Genomic DNA, 24,491 nt, shown 5'->3' with positions numbered 1-24,491 from the left:
ATCATGTCTGTCTCACACAAATCACTGTGTGACTAGTTGCTATACGCTCCCCAGATTAGTCAAATTTCTTCCTCCTTTACACATGCAAATGGGGTGATAATCTTTAGAAATGGCATCATTCCATTGGCAGGCATTCTCCTGAGTATTAACCAGTGTTTGTTTTAAAAACTCATACCCCCTGCTTGCCAGCTCCAGCTCAACTGTATCTCCTCATCGGTTTTCCACTTCTCCCTCTGATGTGGCATGTTCCCTTTCCCTGTGTCCTCTGCCGTTCCAGTTGAAAATATTACCATTTCTCTTTTGACAGAGGAAACAACAATGAACAAGACCTCTACAGCCGTTGTGTCCCCTCTCACAGCTTCCAAAGAAGCGGAGGTTCCAACCGTAAAGAATGCCACCAGCTCACCCCCTTCTCCTGTGAGATATACCTCCACACCCGAAACCACTACCACAACCGCAACCGCACGAGTGAAAACCACCACCACCACTCTCACCACTCAGGAATCTGCAAGAACCACCACCCCTCAGACCACAAGCGTCACCAGCAAGACCACGACCACTGAGGTCACGAGGCCCACAACCATTGCGACGTTGCAGCCGACCACTGTCGCGCGGACGATGCCGACCCAGACCGAGACAACGACCACAGAGCGAACGACCACGACCACGGCCAAAACGTCAACTACTGTTGCGACCCCCACGTTCAGAGTCACTACGCAGACGTTCAAAACGCCCCCTCCTGGACGGAGGGTAGTTGGACTCAATCCCACCCCCACCCCCAAGGTTCCTGCACTGCACTGTAATATATCAGAGAGACTCTGGGTGAAAACAGGTATGGCTGACGGACATGTTCTCATGTACAGGAACATTTGTTCTCATGTACTGTTCTCATCTTAAGGAACTACTGTAGAATTATTGTTCATGCCACAACATTACATTGCATTTGTTTGGCAGACGCTTTTATCCAAAGCAACGTACAACAAGTGCACAATAACATGATTATGTGAACACCTTTTTTTGAAACTCAGCAATGAACTTTTTATGTATTTTTTCTAGGTTCATATACAGATTTTATTCTATGAATGATATCAGGAAAACGGAGAAAGTTGTTATTGCATGCAAGCAGGGGGCTTGACATTACGTTAAATACTCTACAGTGATTTGTTCTCTTAATGGCGGGTGTAGAAAGCTTTACTTTCGCTGTTGTCAAATGTTTTTTTCCTCCTGCAGTTTTGTCCATACATCAAAGGAGAAACCGGCTTGAAAACATGCTGAGACAGAATCTCCCAAAAGCCCTCACACAGGTCCTGCAGAAGGCTCTCAACGACAGCGGTGTCCATGCACAGGTCATTAAGTTGCTCTCTCTCTCTCTCTCTCTCTCTCTCTCTCTCTCTCTCTCTCTCTCTTTCTCCCTCTCTCTCTCTCTCTCTCTCCCCCTCTCTCTCTTTCTCTCTCTCTCTCCCTCTCCCTCTCCCCCTCTCTCTCTCTCTCTCTTTCTTTTTTGCATGAGTGTGCAAGCTGCTTGTGTGATGGCGTCTTTTATGGTGTTTGTTCTGGGACGTATTTACTTATTAACACCTCAGTTAATTGCAGTTTATTCCCCTTCAGACTGTTTTCATGAGTTCACAATTCTAGGCACAAATGCTCGTTGTACACAAATAACCTGCACGTTGAGGATTTGTTTGGCATGGTATTCATTTTATTTGGTATCTAGAGATTTAGCTTCCATATTCCGTCTCGTCTTACACCGCATTTCATGTTCTTCAGGAAATGTGAGTATACTATGAAATGTGAGTATACCATGAGAAATCAGTCACTTAGGGGGAAGGTCCATTACATCCATGAGGGGATTGATGTAAAATGGACCTTTTTGAGATGAGAACGATTTTAAGAGCAGGGAATAGACGGACTATTCCCCAGCAGCAAGGAAACGGTGGTCCGATCCTGATGTGAAAGATGGTATAACTCTAGGGTCTGAGCTCTCTCAAGCTTTTCTGATTACATCAATCCTCCTGGACCCATAAATGATTTCATCCTGGAATTTTTCCAGTCCTTAATACAAAAAGCCTTGCTTGCCAAATTGACGTCACGATAAAGGGAGTTATAAAAATCAGCTGTGGTGAAATGTTAGCGCAGCTAGTGAGCAGGCTAGGCCCTCTCACTTTCATAGCTAAATGAAGTAGTAGCATAGCTCGCAGTCACCCAGCCCTTGGGAGGACAGTGCACAGCAGGAAAAATTGGATAGCTTTTAATGATTCTATAGAGACACGAAGAGATGAGGGGAAAATAAATCACTTGAATGTAAAACTAAAAGAGCATATGAGGGAAGTAATGTCTGTGAATCAATTTTAGTTTTTAAGGAATAAGCTCGTTGTCACGCAGCGGAAGTAGACCGCAGTGTAAAAGCCGCACACCGTCTCTGAGTCGGTGTACGGTAATCTCTCCAATTGTGTTTCGAACGAGTGAACGAGGGGGTGCGGTTTCACTCCAACGACAGATGAAAGATCTCTGAATGGCACGCATGAGTGGGGGTGGGGTGGGGGGTTGGCTGGGAGTATGGATTATGAAGGTACTGAATCACAGGAAATTTTGAAATGCAGTTTCTTGTTAGCTCCAGTGCTTTTGTGAGCAAAATGAATGGTGGCACGATCCATTATATTCCATAAATGGAATCAGTTGTGATGTGTACACAGCATCTTGGCTCACCTAACGTTGAACCGTGAGCATTTTTCATGGGTTTACTAGCCCTACCTATGCTAAATGCAAAACCATATCTTCCAACTCCTTGGCTTTCTATATTCTCTATTTCCCTCTTGCACCCACTGTTGCAACTTTACATTGAAAGATTATGTATTGATTACTACTATTGGGTGCGACCCTGATGACCCCTCATATGTATACACTTATGTAATTTGCTCTGGATAAGAACATCTGCCAAGCGGCTCAACCTGAAATGTAAATGCGTTGGTTGATCTCTATGTGTAGGGTTCTTTGGATATCTTGCTTTAAATGTTTTTCATCTGATGGATAGTCATCTAGTCTTTACCACTGAAATTAATCGTGTGACTGCTTATTTGTCAGATGCGATCAGGATTCTGCCTCAAATTGTTCTTGCTTATACAAAATTAGTGAGCTAGCTCTCTGCAGCTTTTCTGCCTCAGCTGTGAATGAATTGTCATCCTTTCCTCCCGTGTGGAAACAAATACATTGTTCACAGTGCCAGCCTCATGCAGAGCCATCTGAGTCAGAACCGAAGCCTTGATTTCCTGCTGTGCGGCTGTGATTCAGAAGCTAGTTTAGCTGCCAATCAGATGGCCTGCAGTATTTCCAAGCTATGAGGTAATTGACAGGGAAACACACACAACAGTGTGGCACCTGTGTCCTGAACAAAGATAACATGAAATGGGGGTTATACATTGTTGGTGGCATCTCAATACACAACATATCGCAACGTGGATCGGTGCGTCACGGAAGGCTACGAATAATGACGAAGTCGGCTGCGCTTTGTTTTTTACTTTATCGCACCGCGCAGAACTTCTGGCAATGTGTAAAAAAACTGCATTGTGTAAAATCTAGACTGCTTTCCCTCCATGTCCCTTTCACTCTCAGTCTTCAGCTGCATCTCGTTATTCCGAGCTCAGCCCGATCACGTTGGTTGTAATTCCAGGGTGTGAGCTGAGCGGTCGGCTGGAGCCGGTCATTAACCCGCCCCTTCCGTCCTCAGATCGAGAAGCTGTTCGTCGGCTCCAACGTGACCGCGGCCTACTACGCAGTGAGCGGCGGCACGGTCTACATGGCGTCCGTGGTGGTGGAGGCCCTCGGCATGTACGGAGTTGGCAAGATGATGGCAGACATCCGGCAGTTCGGGCTCGCGTTGCAGGCTCTGCCCATTCCCGTCACCCCCTGGATGCCCACCCCAGCCGTCTCTCCTCAACTCAGTACAGGTGGGGACACTATTACTGAAGCATAATACAGAACAGTTTACACACTGTGTTGACGTCTCTAAACCCATAACTGTCAATATTACAAATTAAAAAGAACCGTTTTAAGTGACTGTAGAGATGATAATGCAAGCAAAGGAGGGGAAATTCAACTAATGGAGCTATTACATGCTGGCTTGACCTATGCCACGGCAGTACTGTCCAACACTGCTTTTCAAAACAGTATTACTTTGCTGTACGTGGGTACATTTCAGACGAAACACGCTCATTATGCGGGTTAGTTGCCAAGGATTCAAACGTACTCTAGAACAGCCGTGGGTCGTTGTGGTTTATTACAGTAATCATTATTATAGTCGTTCATAAATAAGAAATGCCATCCTCAATGATTTTATGATTCTAGTCGTCGTTTAATAATACGTGTTATTTGTTTTACATTTTATGAATTGTAAATTAATGCGCTTAATTTATGTTGTGTAATAATGCATTTATTGAACCGGCATGTTTTGTAGGAAGATACGGTAGTGAAGTTGTCTGTGCTGGGTTAGTCCTCAGGTTTGTGGGCCCAGGAGACAATGTAAAGTCCTGCAGCTTCGCTCAGATGATGGAGCAGCGGCTGGAGAATGCGTTTGCGGAGGCGGAGTCCAAAGTGTTGAACACCCACAGCAGACTCTCGGTTCAGGTATGCTCTCCTTCCATCACTGATGTAAGAATGAGGACTTCTTAATCCCATATGCAGTATATACATGCGCATGCACACATACTATGGCCTGGATTAAATCAAGCTTTGTTCTTAACATTGACTTGCTGCAAAAAGCTAATGCTTTTTTTAATCGAAGGAAACAATAATTCTCATTCATTTTGGTTGCTGCCAAACTCATCAAATTATGTTTGTAACACTTGATTAACGCACACATGTGTGCATGTGTGTGTGCGTTTGTTGTGTATCTATCAGACCTGAGTCAAATATGTATTTGTTTTGGATTCAAGTACTTTTCTGTGCTCGATTTATCTTGCCTGGTGTAATTGAGACTGTCAATATGACCAGAATGCAAGATTGGAATTCTAGAGAGTATTTCATTGGTTCCAATACACCAGACAAGATACGTAAAGTGTAGAAAAGTATTTGAATCCAAAACAAATACATATTTGACCCTGGTCTGCTGTCTATACATACATATCTCTACACATACATGCAAAATATACAGTGACATCATGGAGGCTTTGTGTTGTGTGTATTAGATTTTGAGTGCCTCCCAGTTGCCGGGCTCGCCCGCAGTGTCCCTGATCTACGTGGTGTGGAATGGGAGTGCCTTCCTGAATGGCACTGCCTCCAGCAACCTCCTCAACCAACTCACGGCCGAGCTGGTGGGGTACTTCCTCTTCTTCCCCCCGCTCGTCATTGCTGAGCGTGAGTACGGCAATGCATCGTGGGACAAACCCCTCGATCTCTTTACTTCCCCCCCGGGTCCTGTGAGGACATTTCTGTAGCGTAGTCATGCATTGAGAGCTGTTTGGCCATCTTGAATTGACAGACTGACTGGCAATGTGCAGGATCTGAGGGGAGGTTGCCAAGCTTTGATTCCGAGTCCTTGATTTTATATTCGTGCGGCACAGCAGAGTTCTAATGAACTGCTTACTGAATGTTGACCTTCTGCCTCTGGCAAATCCTCCCTCCTGAAAGGTCAAGCTCCTCTAACAAGCTTTTTTTCCTTGCTTTGATTTTACTACAATAAAATGAAGAGGGACATACAGCTCGACAGGACAGCAATGAGGTTAAACATCCATCAGGGTGGTAGGGCGGTTTTGCATTAGTGTAGTAGAGGTTTTGCTGATGTTGGGCAACCTGGAGTAGTCAGCCTGTCTATAGAAGTTTATTAACAAGGCTTCTTGGATGAGTATCCCCTAAGACTTCCCTGTGGAATTCCCTGAGTTACTGCTCACTCTCACCTGGTCTTCAGAACCAATCAATCTGTTCTAGCTGCCAATAAGAATGCCACTTTTTTATGCTTATCTGCAAGCCTCATATGAGGGGCCTTATTTATGTGTTATTTTGTAATTAAAATGTGTGTGAGTAGCCGACTGTTGACAACTGCAGTGGTGGTTATGAAAGTGTGAACCCACAAAAAGTTATTGACAGACTCCAGATGGTGAATTAGTGCAGATTGTATTATGTCTTTTGCCAGATTCGCTGCAGATAGAATGAGATTTCCTCATATACTGGCATGACTGCCATGATTGGTTTGCATATCAAAGCAGGTTATTGTGTTAAATGGCAGTGGGGGTTTGCTGTTTTAGCATTTTAGCGCTTATTTCCACAGGCTGAAAAAGCCAGTCATTGCATGTGAGTCGTCACGTAACTGCTGGGAACTTTCCAGGGAAACAAATGTTTACAATTTATTAACATCCCAGGGCGCTGTGAATTTTGTTCTCCTGCAAAGTACTTGTAGATTTTTAGATTTTAGATTTAGGTTTGTATCTTTGTCAATCCACTTTTATTCATAACACAACTTTTTTGCTTGTTTAATGGCATGAAAGAAAAACACAGAATGGTTTGTTTTGACAGAGTTCAAATTTTACTTGTAGGTCATTTTTTTACGCTGGGACAGGTGTCAGACAAGGTGTAAGACTTTTAACAGGCTTTAACATCCAGGCTTCTTGGAGATATCAATGAAAATGTGTGAAACCTTGCACTGTTATTTCAGTGGTAGAACTAGAACAGTGATATAGGGACTATTAAACCACACGGTCCCTCCCTCGTGCTAAAGCAGTCTGTCTACTCCGAGATTTGGACTTTATTAGTTTGCTTGTCAACACCATCTGTTAGTCCACAATCCATTGGTATCTCTCCAAGTGATCATCCAATACCAGGAAGCATAATTAAACTGAGGCCACATAATTGATCTAAGACTTCCTTACGAGTCTTATTTAGCTACGCTTCAGCAGCTCCTGAACACAGGTCTTCTTTCCCTTTTCAGCATTGGAGTATCACAACCTCAACACTTCGACTGCAACCAGAGACTACTGGGTAATCACAGGTAATTAACCCACCAATCTTTTAAACGCTAATTTGATTGCGTCCGTGTGATATCGCGTGGTGTTATTTACACTCCAGTAGTGATGGGTGTAATCATCAGCTGTTTTTTTCTGTGCATGGCACAATTTAGAGCTTAAGTGACATTTACTTCAGTGTGATGAAGTCAGATCTGAGCTTTATACACGCACACACACACACTCACACACACACAGCTCAGTTAAATGAGAGACTTGTGTGTATTTAGAGTCCACTAGAATATATTGCAGTTATAAACGCATACCAGAGCTTTGATAGGTGCATGACATTTCATCAATAAATACAGTATGTCTGTAAATTAGATTTTTATATATACTGCTATCTCAGGAATACATTTTGTAACCATGCAACAATGTGCAAAATTTACTCCCATCTGGCAATAATGTATCCTACTTTTAAAAAATATATAATGTACAATTAATTATTAATCATTATTAGAAGTGCGTCTGGCGTTCATAACTGTTCCGTGTTCTGGAGTGTTGCCCCTGGTTATCTCCCACCGTGTTTCTCCCAGGAAGAAATGGCTGTGGAATTCCAAGGTCAGCCCAGGCGTAATGGGATTTATTACGCTGAGTGATGAATAACCGGAGCTCCTGGCTCTGTCCCCCGTCTTCCCAATCTTTCCGTCTACCCTTGCTCTGTAACCCTGCCTCTGCAGTAATTCAGGACGTGGACGCCTCGTCCCTGGAGGGAAATTACCAGAGCTTCGCCAGCCTGATGGAGCAGCGCTTGGCCGATGCCTTCGTCGTGGCCCACCAGGAGGGGGCGAGGTTCCGGAGGGCGGCCGCCGCGGGAAGCTACACCGTTCAGGTAGGAGAGGGGCTGGCGCCGCCGCCCTCTGTGGAGTCACAGCCTCTATGCCTCAGCCTGTAATCAGCCGGCACAGTACTGGTCGTCTTCATTCAAGTCAGCTTGGATGCTCCTTTTAGGAAACCCCCGCTTCACTAAAAGCAGAGGAAACATTCACATTTCACCCTTTAATGTCACGTTTTTGAACCTCTATTCTGAATGTGACATCACTGCAGTCCTACTTGGGCTTTGGAAGCCTTATCGGTGCACCTCAATGATCACATGAATGTAACTGGCTATAGTTAGCAGTTAGCATGTGACATGTAACATATCAGGCTAACTGAGCTAATATATTAGCATTGTGCTGGTTTAGATGGTCAGCATTAGAAGAGTGCCTGGTCCGAAGAACTCGGCTGAACTGACCTACTATGCTCTGCTGAATGGCGTCCCTTTGTCTGGCACCTCTGCAGCCAAGATCCTCAACACGGTGGACTCCCAGACCATGGCTCTTACTCTGGGCTACTTCATCCAGCTCCAAGCTGAACGTACGTCCGCACTCTGACACATCTGCAGCACTGACTAGCGCAAGGCCCTGGAATTTACCTAAGATGGCAGAGCTTATGCTGACTGACATATTTTGAGAGTTTATTGTTATCTCTCTGCAGTAGTAGTTTTGTGCAGTAGCTGTGCTTAGTGTTGTACCGGGCAGCTTTAACACATTTTAAAAAGATAATTTTTCCTGTTTAATCTGTTGTAAAGACAGCTATACACAACAAACAGAATTGCCTTGTTAATGACTAATAATTTTGGACAGAAATGTCAGGTAGAGTCCAAACTCTCAAATTCTAGATTAAGAATACAGTTGATTTCATATCTGAACAAGGTAGCAAGGGAATATTTTAAATCTATTCTCATAGCCTTGAGCCCTTTAGTTTGTTATTCATTCAAAAATGTTGCAGTATATTTATTACAACCACCTCATGACTAAGTTAATTTAGTTGGCTAATTTGTTTGTAGATCATTTGTAATCTCATCAGTGTTCCAAACAGAAACATTGCTGTAAATGTCATCGCAGTCTGTGCTCTTGTGAGCGGTGTGCCGTTGTGTTTGCAAGAACAGGCAGGGCATAAAGAGTGCACAGTGTCAACACAGACTATATGGTGCCTGCAAGTCTCAGTGGGTGTGAAAACAGAGCGTGCTCAACGGTGTAGCCTCTATGCTGTGGCGTTTTTTTTTCCTCCCCTACACGGCCATTTCCCCAAGCCACTTCCTCTGACAGAGAATGGAAATGGGAGAGGAATCCCAAGTAAAACACTGCCCATTGAGGGGAAGGGGAGGGGGACTCCACTAGGGAGATCTGTGCATTGTTTTTAATGAGAGCTAAACACATCCGTCAGAGAGCTAGCCTGAACAAGAGGATATAATGCCATTTAGAGGTGTAATCCTTGATGTACTGTAGTACTGTTGGTCCATCTACAATAAGAGACATGTCTTACATTCAGTTATGCAGGATAAACTAAAATGAGAGCAAAATAATCATACATATAGCACTGTAGGCCAAATTAAAATGAGAGCAAAATAATATTAGATACAGAACTGTAGGCCAAACCCAAATGAGAAGGAAATAATCTCGGATACATTACTGTGTGGTGAACTGAAATAACGTACTACTAAGTATTCTGATAGAGTGGATGACATGAGTGTGAACTTGAAGTATTTAAGTTGAGTCCTACCTTTAACCTTATCCTGACATGCTGGTGTTGTAAGTGCACTTTTCACAAGGGCTTCGGCTGTGTTAACTGAATGATGTTTGATGAGCTGGTCTGTGATGCGCTGCCACACAGCCGTGGTGAAGAACCCGCCCAACAACCTGTGGATCATTGCCGCGGTGCTGGCGCCCATTGCCGTGGTGACAGTCATCATCATCATCATCACTGCCGTCTTGTGCAGGAAGAACAAGGGCGACTTCAAGGCAGACGCCATGGGCAACCTCAACCCCCGCGCAAAGGTAAGGGGGGGTCGCCGAGCTCCCCGCAGACAAAAACCTCCAGCGCACGGGGAGACTTGAATTACACCCAGTCTGAGCACGTCGCCTCGAGCGCTCGACTCTGCCTGCGATCGCATTACCTCGTCGTTTGCTCTGAGCTTGTGCCTGTGCCCGATGGTCGTGATGCTCGGTTGTGCGGCATGGTCGTCACGTGGCATATTGGAGAAAATGTTTGATTCACTGTTTTAACGCGATATAACTTTTTTCTCGTTTAGACATCGTATCGGAGGGAGGCCAGCTATTACCACCAGGTACTGCTTGAATTATTTCAGAATGAGTGAGTGTGCTTTTGCCTTCGGTTTTATGTGCTTTCTCGGTCGACTCGAGGAAAATCGATGGCCGTGCCTCCAATGGAAAAGATCAATGAGTGCTGAGAAAGGACACAAATTGATGGCCTGGACTCACTCTACTCCTTTCTGACATGAAAAGACAGGGTGGCCGTTCGGATTTGCAGTATATACAACCTGTGGAATACAGTAATTATCTAACAGGGCTGCTGCCTGGCTGTGGATCAATAGGATTCCACATCTCATCTTTCGGTGTACTGCCTGATTATTCTAGCGAGGATCAATGGAATGTTATGTAAGGAAAGTGCCTAAGTGTGCATCATCAAATTACGGTTTAATGTCTTAATTTGAAATTTAAAAAGGCTGTGAAAAACAGGTTGGCCATAGCAGAAATATTAGAGAATATTTATGGCTTGTGCTCCCCGAGATCAATTTTATTTTATGATAACTGTATAAAAATGGAAAAATCATTTATTCAACTGAATGTTTTAAATAGTAATATGAAATGCAAATGTATAGTAAAAGATAATTTTATACTCATTATGACACACAAAGGCCAATTAAACGATGAATCAGATTCGTAAAATTTCCAACACAAGTACACTGCATATAATTGTAAAAAAAGGCAGATTTTTTACATGACATTGAACATCACTTGTTTATGTATGTTGTTTTAATTTCACATCCATATGTACATCATACAAACTGGATCAGCAATTTTTGTCGGTATGAAAAAATAGGTTAGGAAGACAAAAAAAAAAAATAGGTTGGAGCTAATAGGGAATTATAAGCATTTGTACGAATATGTAAGGTACTTGAGTTGCCTATAGACGTGACCGTTCGGTAAAATGTAATGATGCTGTACTTCAGCCCAAGCAGTTTTGAATTTGATGTGCTTGATGAAGAATGTAGGCTGTATTGCTTTACCCTTCGTCTCCCTGTTCTGAATTGACCTAGTTTTCCTAGTGCGCCGTGGGTAGGCGGACCCAAATCTAAGTTTGCAGCATGTCTCTTCTCTCTGCGTGCCACAGCAGTAGGCTGCATTTAAATGAATCAGTGTCTGTCAGTATCTGTTCATAAGCATATGAGTACTGACTGTATTTCTGTTGATTGGTTTGGTTTACGTTGCTGGAATCTAGATAATGATAGTCTATTTGCTGAAATAGGTTTGTGAAATTTGGAAGTTAATTAAATGTGGCATTCACAAATTTGTAAAGCCAAATCGGCGTGAGTGGATGTGTGGTGCTACTTTGCAAAGAAACGGTAGAGTTCTTGGGACAGGAACTTGTGACAGATTACATTTGTCCAGTTGTTGAAAAGACTGCAATGTATATGGGTCATTACTCTGCCCAAACTGTCACTGGAAAACACTGTTTATCCAGCACCATTAAAAAACCGCAGGGTGTAGAATTGAATTCTCACCAGTAGGTGAATAATGATGCATCCAATACATTCAGTTTTTGCTCCTTTTCCTGAATGGTATGTGTAAAAGAGGATGTTTTTTTTTTCAGAGAGCATCCCTGTGATCCAGATGCATGCTGGGTAATGGGTTGTTGTCCTGAACACGCTGTGTATCAATAACAAGCAGCCCAGAGGCCATCAGCGAAAGTGAATTGCATTAACTGCTGGTCCACTGCATTCAATTATCAGTCAAAGGCAGATCAATATTAATGCCATAGCCTGAATTACGTATCTGTATATGTACTCGTCTCCACTTGTCCGTGAACTTGCCCATCACTCTCTCACTCTGCCTATCCAATATCAAACGATATGTATGTTTAGAGTGAGATAAACCCTAGCAAACGCATACAACACACTGAAAGCACATTATAATCGACTTGCGTGGCAGTACTAGGGTATTTACTTCTTCTGAGTCAGGGTTAGCTGTCCCATTTGGCCTCCAACGACTCACTCTCTGACCAGGGACACAGGCTTCATTTGTATTCTGCTCACATCCCTTATATAGAATCATCCACTGCCCAGCAGAATACTAAACTACCTGTTGCTGGGAAATGAGGACTTTTTGCCTCTCTGCTCTGTAAAGACATCACAGTGATGACTGTTTGAAAACAATACTGTCTGGCGCATTAAAAACACTCAGAGAATAACAACTGGCAGTAAAACCGCAGCCTGATTCAAGGTAAACCTACGGTGATTTTTGAATGTTTTTCTACAGAAGCAGCCATTTTTTATTCGCATGTGCTTCAAGCCCCCCTGTTTGGAATACAACACATTTTTGAATGATGTGGAGAGGAGGTTGAGAAATCCATATATTGATCAACGCCCCCCCCCCCCCGACTCTGGCAGCAAATGAACAACATATGTGACTGATAGTTTATGGCACCTTGCTCATGTTTCATTTAGGCTGTTTTTTTAACTCCCTTTTCCTTTTGTCTTCAAAATATATTCATGCTCAACAAAAAGACAGGTAACTGAAAAACCCTGGTGCACAGCACTGGAAAACTACAGTTTTTAATATCATTTTTTACGCCTGCAGACAAACTGCCGTGATACGCCTCATATCTCTCTCGAAGGTTAAGAAAGTGACATTTAATTAGCTCCATTAAAAATTCCCCAGCGGTGAAATATCGCTCGTGTCCACCCTGTTTTCTGTATTTCATTACCCGAGTGTAATAAAGAGAAAGCCTCAATTCGGAAGCTTAGGCAGCACAACTGCAATGGCGCAAGAAGGCCCTTCATTTGGAGAACCTTCTCTTGGTCCACTCTCAGCAGCAGTGCTTTTTTTGATATATATTTATATATATATATATATATGCTGCGCACAAATATATCTATAGAATATATTTATGAATAGTTATGAATAGTTGTCTGAAATGATTGTTATCCCCCCACAGCCGGTGCAAGGCTTTGACTATGCCAAGCAACACCTTGGCCAGCAGGGCGGCGATGAGGAGGCCCTACCTGTTACGCAGGAGACGATGGTCCTGCCCCTTCCCATACGGGACGCCCCTCTGTCACAAGAGAGGGGGATGCACCTGGATGGGAGCGGCTCCAAAAAGACTCTGTCCGGTGAAATTCGCAAAAGGTAAGAGCACTGAGTGGACTGGACGCAAAGTAAAGCATGCCGTGGCGCATTCTCATGAATGGACTGTGATGAATGTCCTGTAGCTGCGATGCGAGACCGATATTTCAGTGAACCCCTAATCAGATATTTCAGTGAACCCCTAATCAGTGTCAACTTTTACTTAAGCATTAAAAGATATCAAGAATAGATAGTAATCCATTATACGGTGACCTGCTATGCATCCTGGAATTATGGTCGGGTTTACAAAGGTAGGGTTTACACACACATTTACTCAGTAATCTGAGAAGATAGCATACTGTATTGCTTAAGGGTAGGGTGCGAGGGTGAGTCCATTTTTGGTGCATTGGAGGACAGCCTGTAAGACAGCAGTGGTGAAATTTAGAAACTTTTTTAAGAGCAAGGTCATGAATCATGGATGATTGGTGTCCTGACTCCTAGCACATCTTAATGAAAGATTTAGTTGTTTATTTTCATCCCTTTGGGATACGTTTCTTTGTCCAAAATGCAATATTTATATTAATACCAAGTTATAGCTTCTCTTGTTAATACAATTTTTAAAGTGGGGTTTTATTAAATAATTGTAATAATAATTTAGTAAAGTTGAAGTTTCCATGTGCATGTGCACATTTGTGTTTGTTTGTGTGTGTGTGTGTGTGTGTGTGTGTGTGTGCACTCATAAAGTGTGTCACATTTTTTGTGAAATAAATATGATGTATTCTGCAGCAGAAAGTTAATGAACTGAAATGCTAGCAACTTAACTGACACTAGTGTGTTAATTACTTACGGGTGTAAGAAGATATAGCAAGTATGCCACAGGCTGTAAACAGCTTACAGCTGTTACTCAGCTTATCTGCTGTAATTTCCATCGCACCTAGGATCTCGCCTTGGGAACTTCCGGTATCCTGTAATGACTTTTTAGCTGGGTGATGCTTTTTTTTATTTTGACTGCGCGGCACTAACATGTAGATGCAGCCAACAGAGCACAGAACCACCGCAAAAATACTTGTTTGAACACTTCAGTTCTTCAGGGGCTCTTTGAGTTTTTTCATATTATATAATGCATTCTGACTGTGAGGTGCACTGGAAAATAGATTGCTGGAGTGTCAGACAAAACCCTCAAATCTGTGTTCAATGTTCTGATGTCTACACAGCAAACTAAGCAATGCATTTATTTGTTCTAGATAAGGTCCATGCACCTCTAGTTGTTGGAGAGTGGGGCTGGTAGGATATGGTTAACATTTTTTTCTGGGGCAGTGAAAAGAAAAAAAATCTTATGATAATATTATGAATAGATGTGGAGATATGAGAATGCATTTGTCTTGATGTATGTGTTAAATAGTCCTTTAATATCGTGTCTAGCCTAGGGAGTTTTGCATAGAGAACATGGTGTATTTTAGAATTACATATGACTGTGCTCATTATTATTGTGGATCTGGCACATATATAGCAGCAACTCAAGTGTAACAGTTATTCATTACCGCACAGATACATCCAGTCTCAGTATTCCACGGGCTTGCCCATCCTCTCCTTTGAGACCAAACCTATAAACATGCAAATGAAACAATTGGGAAATGAATTTGCATTCCGCTCAGTTCTCCCATTTTAATTGCCTGCCACAGAAGAGGATGCCACCTCGGCTTGTGGCACCACGCAATCAAACGCTGGCCAGTAACGGGACTCGTTGTATAAATTGGCCGAGTTTTGGCCGTCACTATCGCGGTTATGGTTTTTAGCCGTGTAATGTGCGGCACATGCAACAGTTCCAAGCAAATACCGGCGCGCTCTTGAGATCACCCCTTCCATGGGCCATTGTTTCCCACCCCCCCTGTAGCCTCCCGATCATGTTATTATCTCCGGGGGATACAACAGCAAAGCTTTGAAGTCGTTTTTGCGGTCATGCCTTTGAGGCCTACGCTGATAGTTTTGGAAGCCGTGGGAGGGAGGCGAGGATTACGAAGGAGTGAAATTGGGCGGTAATCACCCGGAGGCGGCTGCCTGTGTGTGTGTGTGTGGGGTCTCTGCCAGGGGAGGTTTCATGTGGAGCCCAGGAGGGGAGGGCTCATGGGTGGACCCAGCCTCATGGCTTTGAAGCAATGCGGCCACTTATGACTTTCTCAGGAATGATGGAGCAAATGGGAATCTACAGCACAGCTTGGTGACAGTGCGGGTGCTCGGTGTAGTTTCAGAGGTGTCAGTTTTCCACTGTGCAATATGGATCGATAACTATGCCTCGTATTTCAGTTGCTACAGGCAAAAATTTGGACGGAAGCCATATAGCTTGTACACTGCATGGCCAGCGACATTCGTAACCTTTTGTTGAATCTTTCTTTTTATATTTCTATTTCAGTTCAATCTTAAAAACTGCTTCAGGGTTAGTTACAGTCTTTTAAGTTTCCATTTTTATTTGTTTTTCCACCGGATGTGTTAGGGGTAGGATACAAACCCATGATTGTATTAAAATGACAATAACATTATGTATACTTATTATTACACAGTCTCTTGTGTATTATTACACAAGAGATAATTGGCCAATTAGCTTGAAGATTCTGAAGGGAATATTGGGCTGTTCTATGTGTTTCACAAGGAACTGTATTCATAGTTAACTCCCATTCTTGTTCTGCTCCTTAGTGGTAATGCATAAAACATATCCTCTGCCTCCTTCCCCTCCACATGCCCTGTGGTATTTCCAGGGTAATTTATGTATCGTAATGTTCCATTACATAAGTGTCATAACTGTTCAACACACGATTGATTGATTGATTGGTTGCCAGTCAGCGCAGGCAGGCGCCGGAGGACAGAGGGATGGAAGAACCGGCCAACGCACAGAGAACTCACTGCTGCTCCTTGTTGCTATGGTTACTTGCAGCAGGTTGCCTAGCGAGGACGGTTCCCTCGTCAGCAACGAATCAGGGAAGCTGCACTCGGGCAGGGGCTCGACGGTACAGAAAGTCCCGGCACAGCAGAAAATGGCCAAGGAGGAGGCGCGCACCAGAAGTGGTAAGAGCCGGGATGACCGCCTGTCTCGTGGGGTCCCCGGACCTACATGTTCGGGTTGAGGGGGAGAGGTTGTGGCCCCTTGTAGGCCCCTTGTAGGCCCTAGGGTGCGCCGCATGATGACTGAGCTTTATATAGGCGCTAAGGAGTCCACTCAGCAGAAAAGGGGAGGTATGAATATTCATGAGCAAGGCTCTGCTGACATGATACGGTGTGTCAGCGTGGCCTGTTGTGGCTCTGCGTGCGAGGCAGTCGCAGACAGAGGAGTCTGCCCCCCGCCCCCCGCCCCCCGCCCCCTGGGTCTTTTCACACTCCGAGAGAAAGGTCAAGCCTGGCTTTACACTGTAGGGTACTGCCACACCACCTGTTTTACCCTGAACTGTGCTTTATTCATTTATACACACACTCCCGCATGCGTATACACACACATACACAAACACTTGTAAAACATGCGCTGTACATGTCCATTTTAACACCACATGCTTTTCTGGGCGCTGGACCATGAACTAGGCCCGAGGAAACTTTCCCTGAGTTTTCCAAAAGTAATTAAATCTTTCTTATTTTGCTCTTGTTACAAATGAACTGGTCTGGTCATTACAGTACAATGTCACACTAAATCAGTCATTCTTTGTCCTTTAAAAAGATATATTATTTCAACTCCATTGAGATGAAATGATTCATGGTTTTTGTACCGTATACTGTAATTGCATCTTCCCATTCCCTCTCCTCAGGCACTCTTTTCTTATGCAATTAGCTCTGGACTGGTATAGCACGCTTTATGGTTTCATAGATTTTAGCTGTATGGCTCTATATTTGATTTATGTGTTTTTTTTATTTTGTACGTGATTTATAGTATAGTCTATATCATTTATATCTGTGACTGGTGTTAGGTTGGCATAAGTTACCTTACATTTAGTACTTTAGTGATGTTGCTCATATTCGCTGATTTGTGAATGTTGTTGGTGTAGATCGTTTGGATATACTTATTACTCATTTGCATGCTAAGTTGCTCTGGATAAGACCGTCTTCTAAACATAATGTAATGTAATGTTTTTGATATGAGGAAGTGAGTTATAGCAGTAGATATACAGTAGGCAATATAACATCTCCTGATGTACTGCTTGTAGTTGTAATGGGTACTGTCCCTGGTCAGGATCCTGACTGCCACAGCTGCAAGTGATTGTGTGTTATTATGGCTCTTGGTGAAGTATGAGGGAGCAGGGTTCTATTTGGCTGTTCTATCTGCCTGCTCTTTAGCAGATCCCTACGACTCCTCGTCGGGCTCCCTGCAGCTCATCTCCATTAAGCCCATGACGGCCCTGCCCTACTCTCACCCCGCCTCCTCTGACCGAAGCCAGGACTCCGCCATCCACAACGGAGAGGTGAGCCTGAGTAACTGGGTAACATGAGTGACTCATTTACACATATTGCAGGAACATACAAACACGCATGTACACACACCAGACCTGGGTCAAATATGTATTTGTTTTGGATTCAAATACTTTTCTGTGCTCTGTTGATCTTGCCTGGTGTAATTGAGCCTGCCAATATGACCAGAAGGTGGGGTTTGCACTTTTTGTGAGTATTTGAGAGTATTTCATTGGTTCCAATACACCAGACAAGATTAGTAAAGCGTAGAAAAGTATTTGAATCCAAAACAAATACGTATTTAACCCAGGTCTGACACACACCCTGTATGTATACACACGGCATGCGGACACACACGCAAACTCCACATGCTCACGCACAGGGTTTGGCCACTGCAGGTAAACATGGCCCTGAAGCAGAAGTCGGACATCGAGCACTACAGGAACAAGCTGCGGCTCAAGGCCAAGCGGAAGGGCTACGACTTCCCGGCCATCGACACCAGCAACAAGTCCTACACGCACCGGCAGAGACACGGCCATGACAAGGCCCACATGGAGCTGAGCAAGGCCCCGGACCCCGACGAGGAGAGGGCCTCCACCTACGTCAAGTCCAGGAGGAGGTAATGGGAAAACCTTGGGGAAACGTCAGGGAAACGTCAAGGAAATGTCACTGTGTATCTAAGCGCACAATTTCAGTAACACCACAGTTGACAATGGGTAGTTTGCCTAGATGTCAAAACTTAACATTTCACACCATTTAGTACATTGAGTACACATTTTTTTTAAAGTTTTTTTGGAATTGATCATTAGAAAAACAATTATAAATTGGAGCTGCAGATTGGTGCCCACACTTATCGGGTCAATTTTGTTATGGACAGATTCATAGGGAAAAACTAAGAAATAGTGAGAATTCTTATAACCCTACATTTCACACGTAGCACGCATACAGTATGAACCTACAACCATGTTTTCATAACTAGGGTGGCAGCGTGACACAGTCATTGAAGGCTAATCTTATAACCCAAGGCTTCCAAGTGCAATACTCAATGAGGCACATTACTGAAGTGCCCTCCAGTTACCAGCTATATAAATAGGTAATACGTAGCAGCAACCCGAAGATGAGTGTGAGCTAAAAAAATGGAATAATCCAATTTGTTTATCCTCTGTAAATTGCTATAGCAAACTTTTTTTTCAGCAGTGTTTCAAGGAACAGCAGAAACGATTCTATTGACTTTCTATTTTTGGATTTTGTGACGGTTCCATTCCCCATGTGATTCAATTGTTCTGTTTCCATTAGATTAGGTTTGGTGTCTCTTCTTTTTTAATCTATCTTGTTTAATCTATTTTCTCCAAGTGAGACATATTGCGTTGTTTTAATCACCTTAATTCCTTTTTGTGGTGGAGCCAATTTTGGCTACTCCGCAAATAGTCCAGCGCCGAATGTGTCCCCTAGAACAATAAAAGGACTAGACTGATTTCAGTCAAAGCATGGGGAGCGAAAATAAAATTCATTTGGACTTGGAGCAAATGGACATGTCCTTGGGCTGGTTCTGTTCCAAGCTGCATAACATCATTTTAGCTACTTCTGCATAGGCTTCATGCTTGTCCATCCTTGCTAGAGAGAGTCAGAGTGGTCGTAAAATATGGATCGTAAATTACATGCTTTATTACTAAACATGACAACAGCCAAGGTGATCACATCATTGTCCTTTTCCCACTCATAGCTTGGTCTGATAGGAACACAGAATTACACTGCTGTGCATGTCCACAAAATGGGGAACCGATTCTTGACCCCTTTAGAAGTTTAAACAGTATGTTTACAGTTCCTCTTCCATTAGTCTTCTGGCTTACTGAGCCATGCAAGCACTGAACCACAAAGACATGTAGGAAAGCGTAGAGGTGCTTGTAAGACTGACACAAACAAAATGCACTCAGCTGACATGTGGGGGTGGTGTCGGTGGCGCATGCACGCATTCATTACAGCTTCCAATCTCCTGGTCCTCCATTGTGAAAAAAAATGTTTTTTTAAACTGCCATATCAATATTACATTACCTCACGCTTGGCGTTCAATAGACACTTGAATCTAGGGTGACCTTGTGTGATTGGCTGCCTTCAGCACTGTTCCACATGGCTCTACAGTGTATATATGGGCTATAAATAGATATTTGCTATTTAATTATAAAATATCAGCTCAGTGGAAGGGCCGTGGTTGTGCATGCCATGAGCGAAGCTGTTCCTAACTGAATAAGTCCTGGATAAGTTAAATATGCAAAGCTCAGGTCTGATAACACATCTGATCTGGTCCGACAATGCATCGATGATGATGATGATGACGACAATGATTTATGATTATGCTGCTGCTGCAGCTGATGCCGGTGAAATGACGATGAGTATCACGCTGATGACGAAGATTTTGATTGTTATGATGTTTTTAATAACGATGATGATGATGAAGTGGGCGATTATCATCGCGATTGTGATCAGGGCGCTGGTGACATTGATGACGATCACGATTGTGAATGTGGCGATGACCTGATTGCAGACACCCCCCGATGAGTAACCCGGCCTGCCGGAGCCGCCAGTCCTTGAACAGCCCCAGCCCGGGCGGGACCGAAATGGACCTGCTCGTCATGAGGGAGAGGCCCAGGAGGGGGATCCGCAACAGCGGCTACGACGTGAGGCTCGGTTTCATAACACCCAGACACCGGTCTACAAACCACACGCGGAATACTAGAGGGAGGATCTGTAGACTTAAAGGGGCGAAACTGACCAAAGGCTATTGAAGATCCATGCATCCATCGTTTCTTAAAGCTTAGCACCGGGGTAATTACTTGAAGTACATCAAGCAGAGAGATGTACTAAGGTGGTGGAGTCATTAAATAATTCAGTACTATATTCATAAGGCGATTTAGGATTCGATACATTATACATTTGAAAGTGTCTCTCACTTTCCCTCAGTCTGTGAAGCCTGGGCTTTGGAGACATCCGCGGTTCCGCTGCTTGAATACAAAATTAGCACTTCGCTTTCGTGTGAGGGCAAAAAAATCAGTTGGTAGAGATTTAAAAATAAAAATGACCTTCGCTGAGAACTCACGGCTCTCAACTGTGGCCCCCTAGATATTAGCGCTCTGGCTAGTCCCCGGTGACTACCTCTTGGGTAAACACTGCTGCCATACAGTTGCAATAACAATCAGCTGCAGTGGTAAAAATGAGAGGAGCGTGTTGTTCACATGGAAGGGCTTTAGCTGTTGTCGATGGTGTGGGCGTACTGTATAGCTTGGGGGCCCAGATCAGCACGGATCCTCATTTTCCCCTGTCCGTGTTGCGGGAGAACTGATTTATGGGGCATGCTGTGTTGGGTCCCCAGTACCTCCATTTCACACACAGGAAGTAGGGCGCAAGTGGCTGCCGCCTATTTATCATTGCATTAGAGAGGAAGAAAGGAGGAGAGAGGGAGAGAGGGAAGAAGGAGGGTACCTGAGTATGAAGAACAGCTTAGACACACAAAGCTCCAACACTTTGACACAATGTTTTATTCAATTAATTCTTCTAAATAATTGTCTCTTCTTTATCAACATGCAGTATAACACCATTTTCTAGCATTACAACTCTACACGCAGCCTTCCTTCATGAATAAAATCAAGGTGCTTTTTTCAAGTCCATTAAAGGGCTTTGGTAAGGCCCCTCCCTGGTTCACACAATGGTGTGATCAATCAGGTTTATCCTTTTTTATCTTCTCAGTTTAGCGACCAGCAGGAGATAATAACATGTGGGTGGGTGACCATATTACAGGGTAGAGGCCCCATGGGCTGGCCATAAACATGCCTGTAGAAACCATTAATATTAATAATAGTAGTACAAAGCAAACAAAGTACAGAATACAAAGTAGGTAGATGTAAAAGTGGAAAAATGCAGATCATTTGTGAACATGAATAACACAGGAACAGAGGCAGCTGGGGTACCACCATCATAAATGACAAGGGGAAATATAAATGACAAGAGGAGGAAGGCACACGAAGCACAGTATAGAGCCATTTAGGGCTTGAGGTTAAAGTGGATGCATGCCATTACAGGGAGCCTGAACAACGTGTTGGGTGAAAGTGATGTGCTGCCAGGTTTTGGTGTAGATGAGAACCCTAGCGGTAGGATTCTGAGCACGCTGCAATTTTAAGATTAGTTTGTCATGGAGACAGCAGAGCCCTGACAACAATATATAATGGATCCTGGATATTATGAAAGAACAGAATAAGCATTCTGCATCCGTGGGAGTGAGAAAGTGCCTTGGGCATATAATGTTCCTAAAGTGAAAAGCATTGACACTGATGGTGATGCTTGCACGGTGTTTAAGGGATAATGTGTTCTTTAAGATGAACCCTTAAGGTAAAGCCATTAATACCCTGAGTGGAAGTGTTATGATGGGTTAAGGTGGCTCTACTGGCTGCATGCTCAACTTCTACTTTGTCAAAGCCGGGGCAAATTGGATGGAATATCGATGATCGTGTATTTTGTTGCTGTAAGGGGATGTGCGGAAGTTGAGGCCATGGCTGAGGCTGATCTCACCCAGAAGGGAGACTGAATGAGAAAGTTCCAGAGGCAGAGCACCAAGCTTTGTGGGGCACCCTGGCTGTCTTGGGTGCAAGGAGAAAAAATGGGTTCAAAGAGGTTCTTGGAGAGCATGTGATTTTTAACAGTGAGGAGGGTCAAGGATCCGATAGCCATTTTGGTGTAGGTCAGAAAAAAAAGTGCCTTGGTGTTAGATCCTGGCATTATTTGCACTAGTCATCCTTAGATTGTTAATCGAGGATGTTCTTGCTATGTGCTTTACTCCCTGTTCACCAATAATTGTGCCTAATAGTAAAACAGGGTAATCTATAGAAATAATTAGGGATTAGCTGAATTTCACGTGAGCTGTTAGACCTGCAAGGGGAATCTGATTACTCTTCATGTCTGTTTGAGAATGTGACCTTCCTGAATGACAATTTAAGTGATTGTCATTAATGGTTGTTCAGTGGTTGTAATGGGCAGTGCAATCTGTAAACAGCGAGAATGTGCAACGTCTTCAGTTTGTTAATGGGGGAAAAATACCTGCATTTGCAATACAGCGAAACTTAATTGTGTGTGTGTGTGTGTGTTAGACGGAGCCGGAGCTGATCGAGGAGACCAACGTGGATCGGCTGATGGGCTCCAAGGGGTATGCTAGCGGGCGACAGGCCAAAGGTCACTCGGAGACATCCACTCTGAGCTCGCAGCCCTCCATCGACGAGGTGCGGCAGCAGATGCACCTCCTCCTGGAGGAGGCCTTCAGCTTGGCCTCCGCAGGGCGCTCCACTCATGGCCACGCCCACTACCACCACCTCCATGGCCCCTACAGTCCAGGACAGGCCCTCCCCTACTCGGACATGGTGACCAGTGCCCCCGGGACCATGAACAGGCCCCAAGGAGGGCTGCAGTGGGTGCCAGCCTACGGACCAGAAGTGTACCAGTGCAGCCTGCCCAAACCTGTGAGTTCCTTTAAACGCTGGGTTATAACCCCCTTCATGGTGAACTTTGCACAGTGGGAAAGGGAGAAGATGGAAGGGGATCCAACCACAACTGGGTGTGGGTTCAGATCCTGTATGGAACGCTACTTTTGCATGCTTCAGACACTTCTCATTTAATCTTGTAATATTTCAGATAAATGATTGGCTTAGGGAGTCATGGAACTTAAGTGCTAAAACATACATGAATACAATGCCTTGCAAGTTTCTGAATGTAACACAAAAATGATGATATTATGACATATCAAATCACATAAGACTTATAGATGTTATTTGATGTGTTTCTCCTTTTCCCTATTGTAGTTCTTCAGCCACACAATTTGTATGTGTGAAATTCTTGCTGTGCTCTGGCCTGACTTTTGTCAGGATGTAACAAGCTCTGTTCTCGGTTTTTGTCCCCCAAGGCCTTCCGGTTCACTCAACTTCCAGACATGGCTGTGGGGACCTCCCCACCCCCAATACCCCCAAGAACAGGCCCTGCTTCTGGAGCACAGCTGGGGCGGTAAGGACACATCTGAATACTGCACATGGCAGTATCTCTTCATTCCAATTCACAAAGAAGCTGTGTGACAGAGGGATCGTCCACAGCTTTAAGTGCATGGATATATTTGTGGATGCAACCCACGCTATTCCCCACAAATGAAGATCTTGCAGGTCTAGCATGATTTCATACACAACTGTTTTGTAATACTGAATCCTGAGTCAGTTATAACAAAACTGACCTGAATAGCAATGATGATTTTTGGGGTGCCATGCCATTTTGCAGAGCTAAGCCCTGTTCTTATGTGAGATGCATGCGCCATCTAGTGGCGGGTGGTGCATATGACAATACTGGGAGCTGTAATATTCTTTTTTCCCTCCCCAGCTCCTCTTCTGACATGGGCCCCAAGGCCAGGACCTCAGAGTCCTCCATCCCTGAGACACACAACCAGCGCAACAGTGCCCCCTATGTGCCAAGCACCAGACCACCCCTTCCTCCTGTCACAACTGATCAGTCCATGGTAAACTACTCAGGTGAGTGCTAAGCACAACAGTGTTGCTAACATGTTTGTGTTTCATGGGTTTAATAAGAATACTCCCCTGACTTCTCAGTATTTATGTGTAGGTAAAGTTGACAATGGGCAAAATGCATTTTTTTATTGGTTTTAGTAATGAAGTGATTTATATGAGTTGGTGTCATACATATCCTGGCTGAGAATTTTTCCACTGCTGCATCTAACACGGTCTGTAACCAATTACAACAGCCTGAGTGCATTCAGTAGACAAAGTGGTTTTGTCTACTGCTTGTAAGACTAGATTTTTTTAGACCTCACCGATTCCATTTTACCATTGTGAGACATCTGTTTATTTCACCCCCTGGGTTGTTCTCACATAATACTAGAGGTAAGTTAACTATATAGCAAGATGGCAGG

At 43.9% G+C, this 24,491-nt stretch overlaps 1 protein-coding gene across 4 annotated transcripts in view; it reads left to right on the top strand.

Annotated features, from left to right (window-relative positions):
* Positions 1-24,491, top strand: part of kiaa1549lb (KIAA1549-like b) — a 52,828-nt gene that overhangs the window by 22,904 nt on the left and 5,433 nt on the right. For 3 of the 4 annotated variants that reach the window (XR_004765472.1, XM_035419848.1, XM_035419850.1), the window contains exons 3-20: positions 308-832; positions 1,231-1,346; positions 3,725-3,944; positions 4,487-4,620; positions 5,181-5,349; positions 6,917-6,976; positions 7,670-7,821; positions 8,174-8,345; positions 9,645-9,808; positions 10,063-10,098; positions 12,990-13,180; positions 16,047-16,177; positions 17,432-17,556; positions 17,941-18,161; positions 20,085-20,217; positions 22,678-23,043; positions 23,484-23,581; positions 23,945-24,093. Coding sequence is in view for 3 of the 4 variants with exons in the window: in XM_035419848.1 (XP_035275739.1) it covers positions 308-832; positions 1,231-1,346; positions 3,725-3,944; positions 4,487-4,620; positions 5,181-5,349; positions 6,917-6,976; positions 7,670-7,821; positions 8,174-8,345; positions 9,645-9,808; positions 10,063-10,098; positions 12,990-13,180; positions 16,047-16,177; positions 17,432-17,556; positions 17,941-18,161; positions 20,085-20,217; positions 22,678-23,043; positions 23,484-23,581; positions 23,945-24,093 (3,162 nt within the window). In the remaining variant the exon portion in view is untranslated. The remainder of the gene's footprint in view (positions 1-307; positions 833-1,230; positions 1,347-3,724; positions 3,945-4,486; positions 4,621-5,180; positions 5,350-6,916; positions 6,977-7,669; positions 7,822-8,173; positions 8,346-9,644; positions 9,809-10,062; positions 10,099-12,989; positions 13,181-16,046; positions 16,178-17,431; positions 17,557-17,940; positions 18,162-20,084; positions 20,218-22,677; positions 23,044-23,483; positions 23,582-23,944; positions 24,094-24,491) is intronic. The other variant, XM_035419849.1, reaches the window with a different exon arrangement.

This window comes from Anguilla anguilla, chromosome 5 (genome assembly GCF_013347855.1).
Source record: "Anguilla anguilla isolate fAngAng1 chromosome 5, fAngAng1.pri, whole genome shotgun sequence".
Lineage (NCBI taxonomy): Eukaryota > Metazoa > Chordata > Actinopteri > Anguilliformes > Anguillidae > Anguilla > Anguilla anguilla.
Note: the sequence above shows the minus strand (reverse complement) of the source record. Positions and strands in the feature narration are given on the sequence as shown.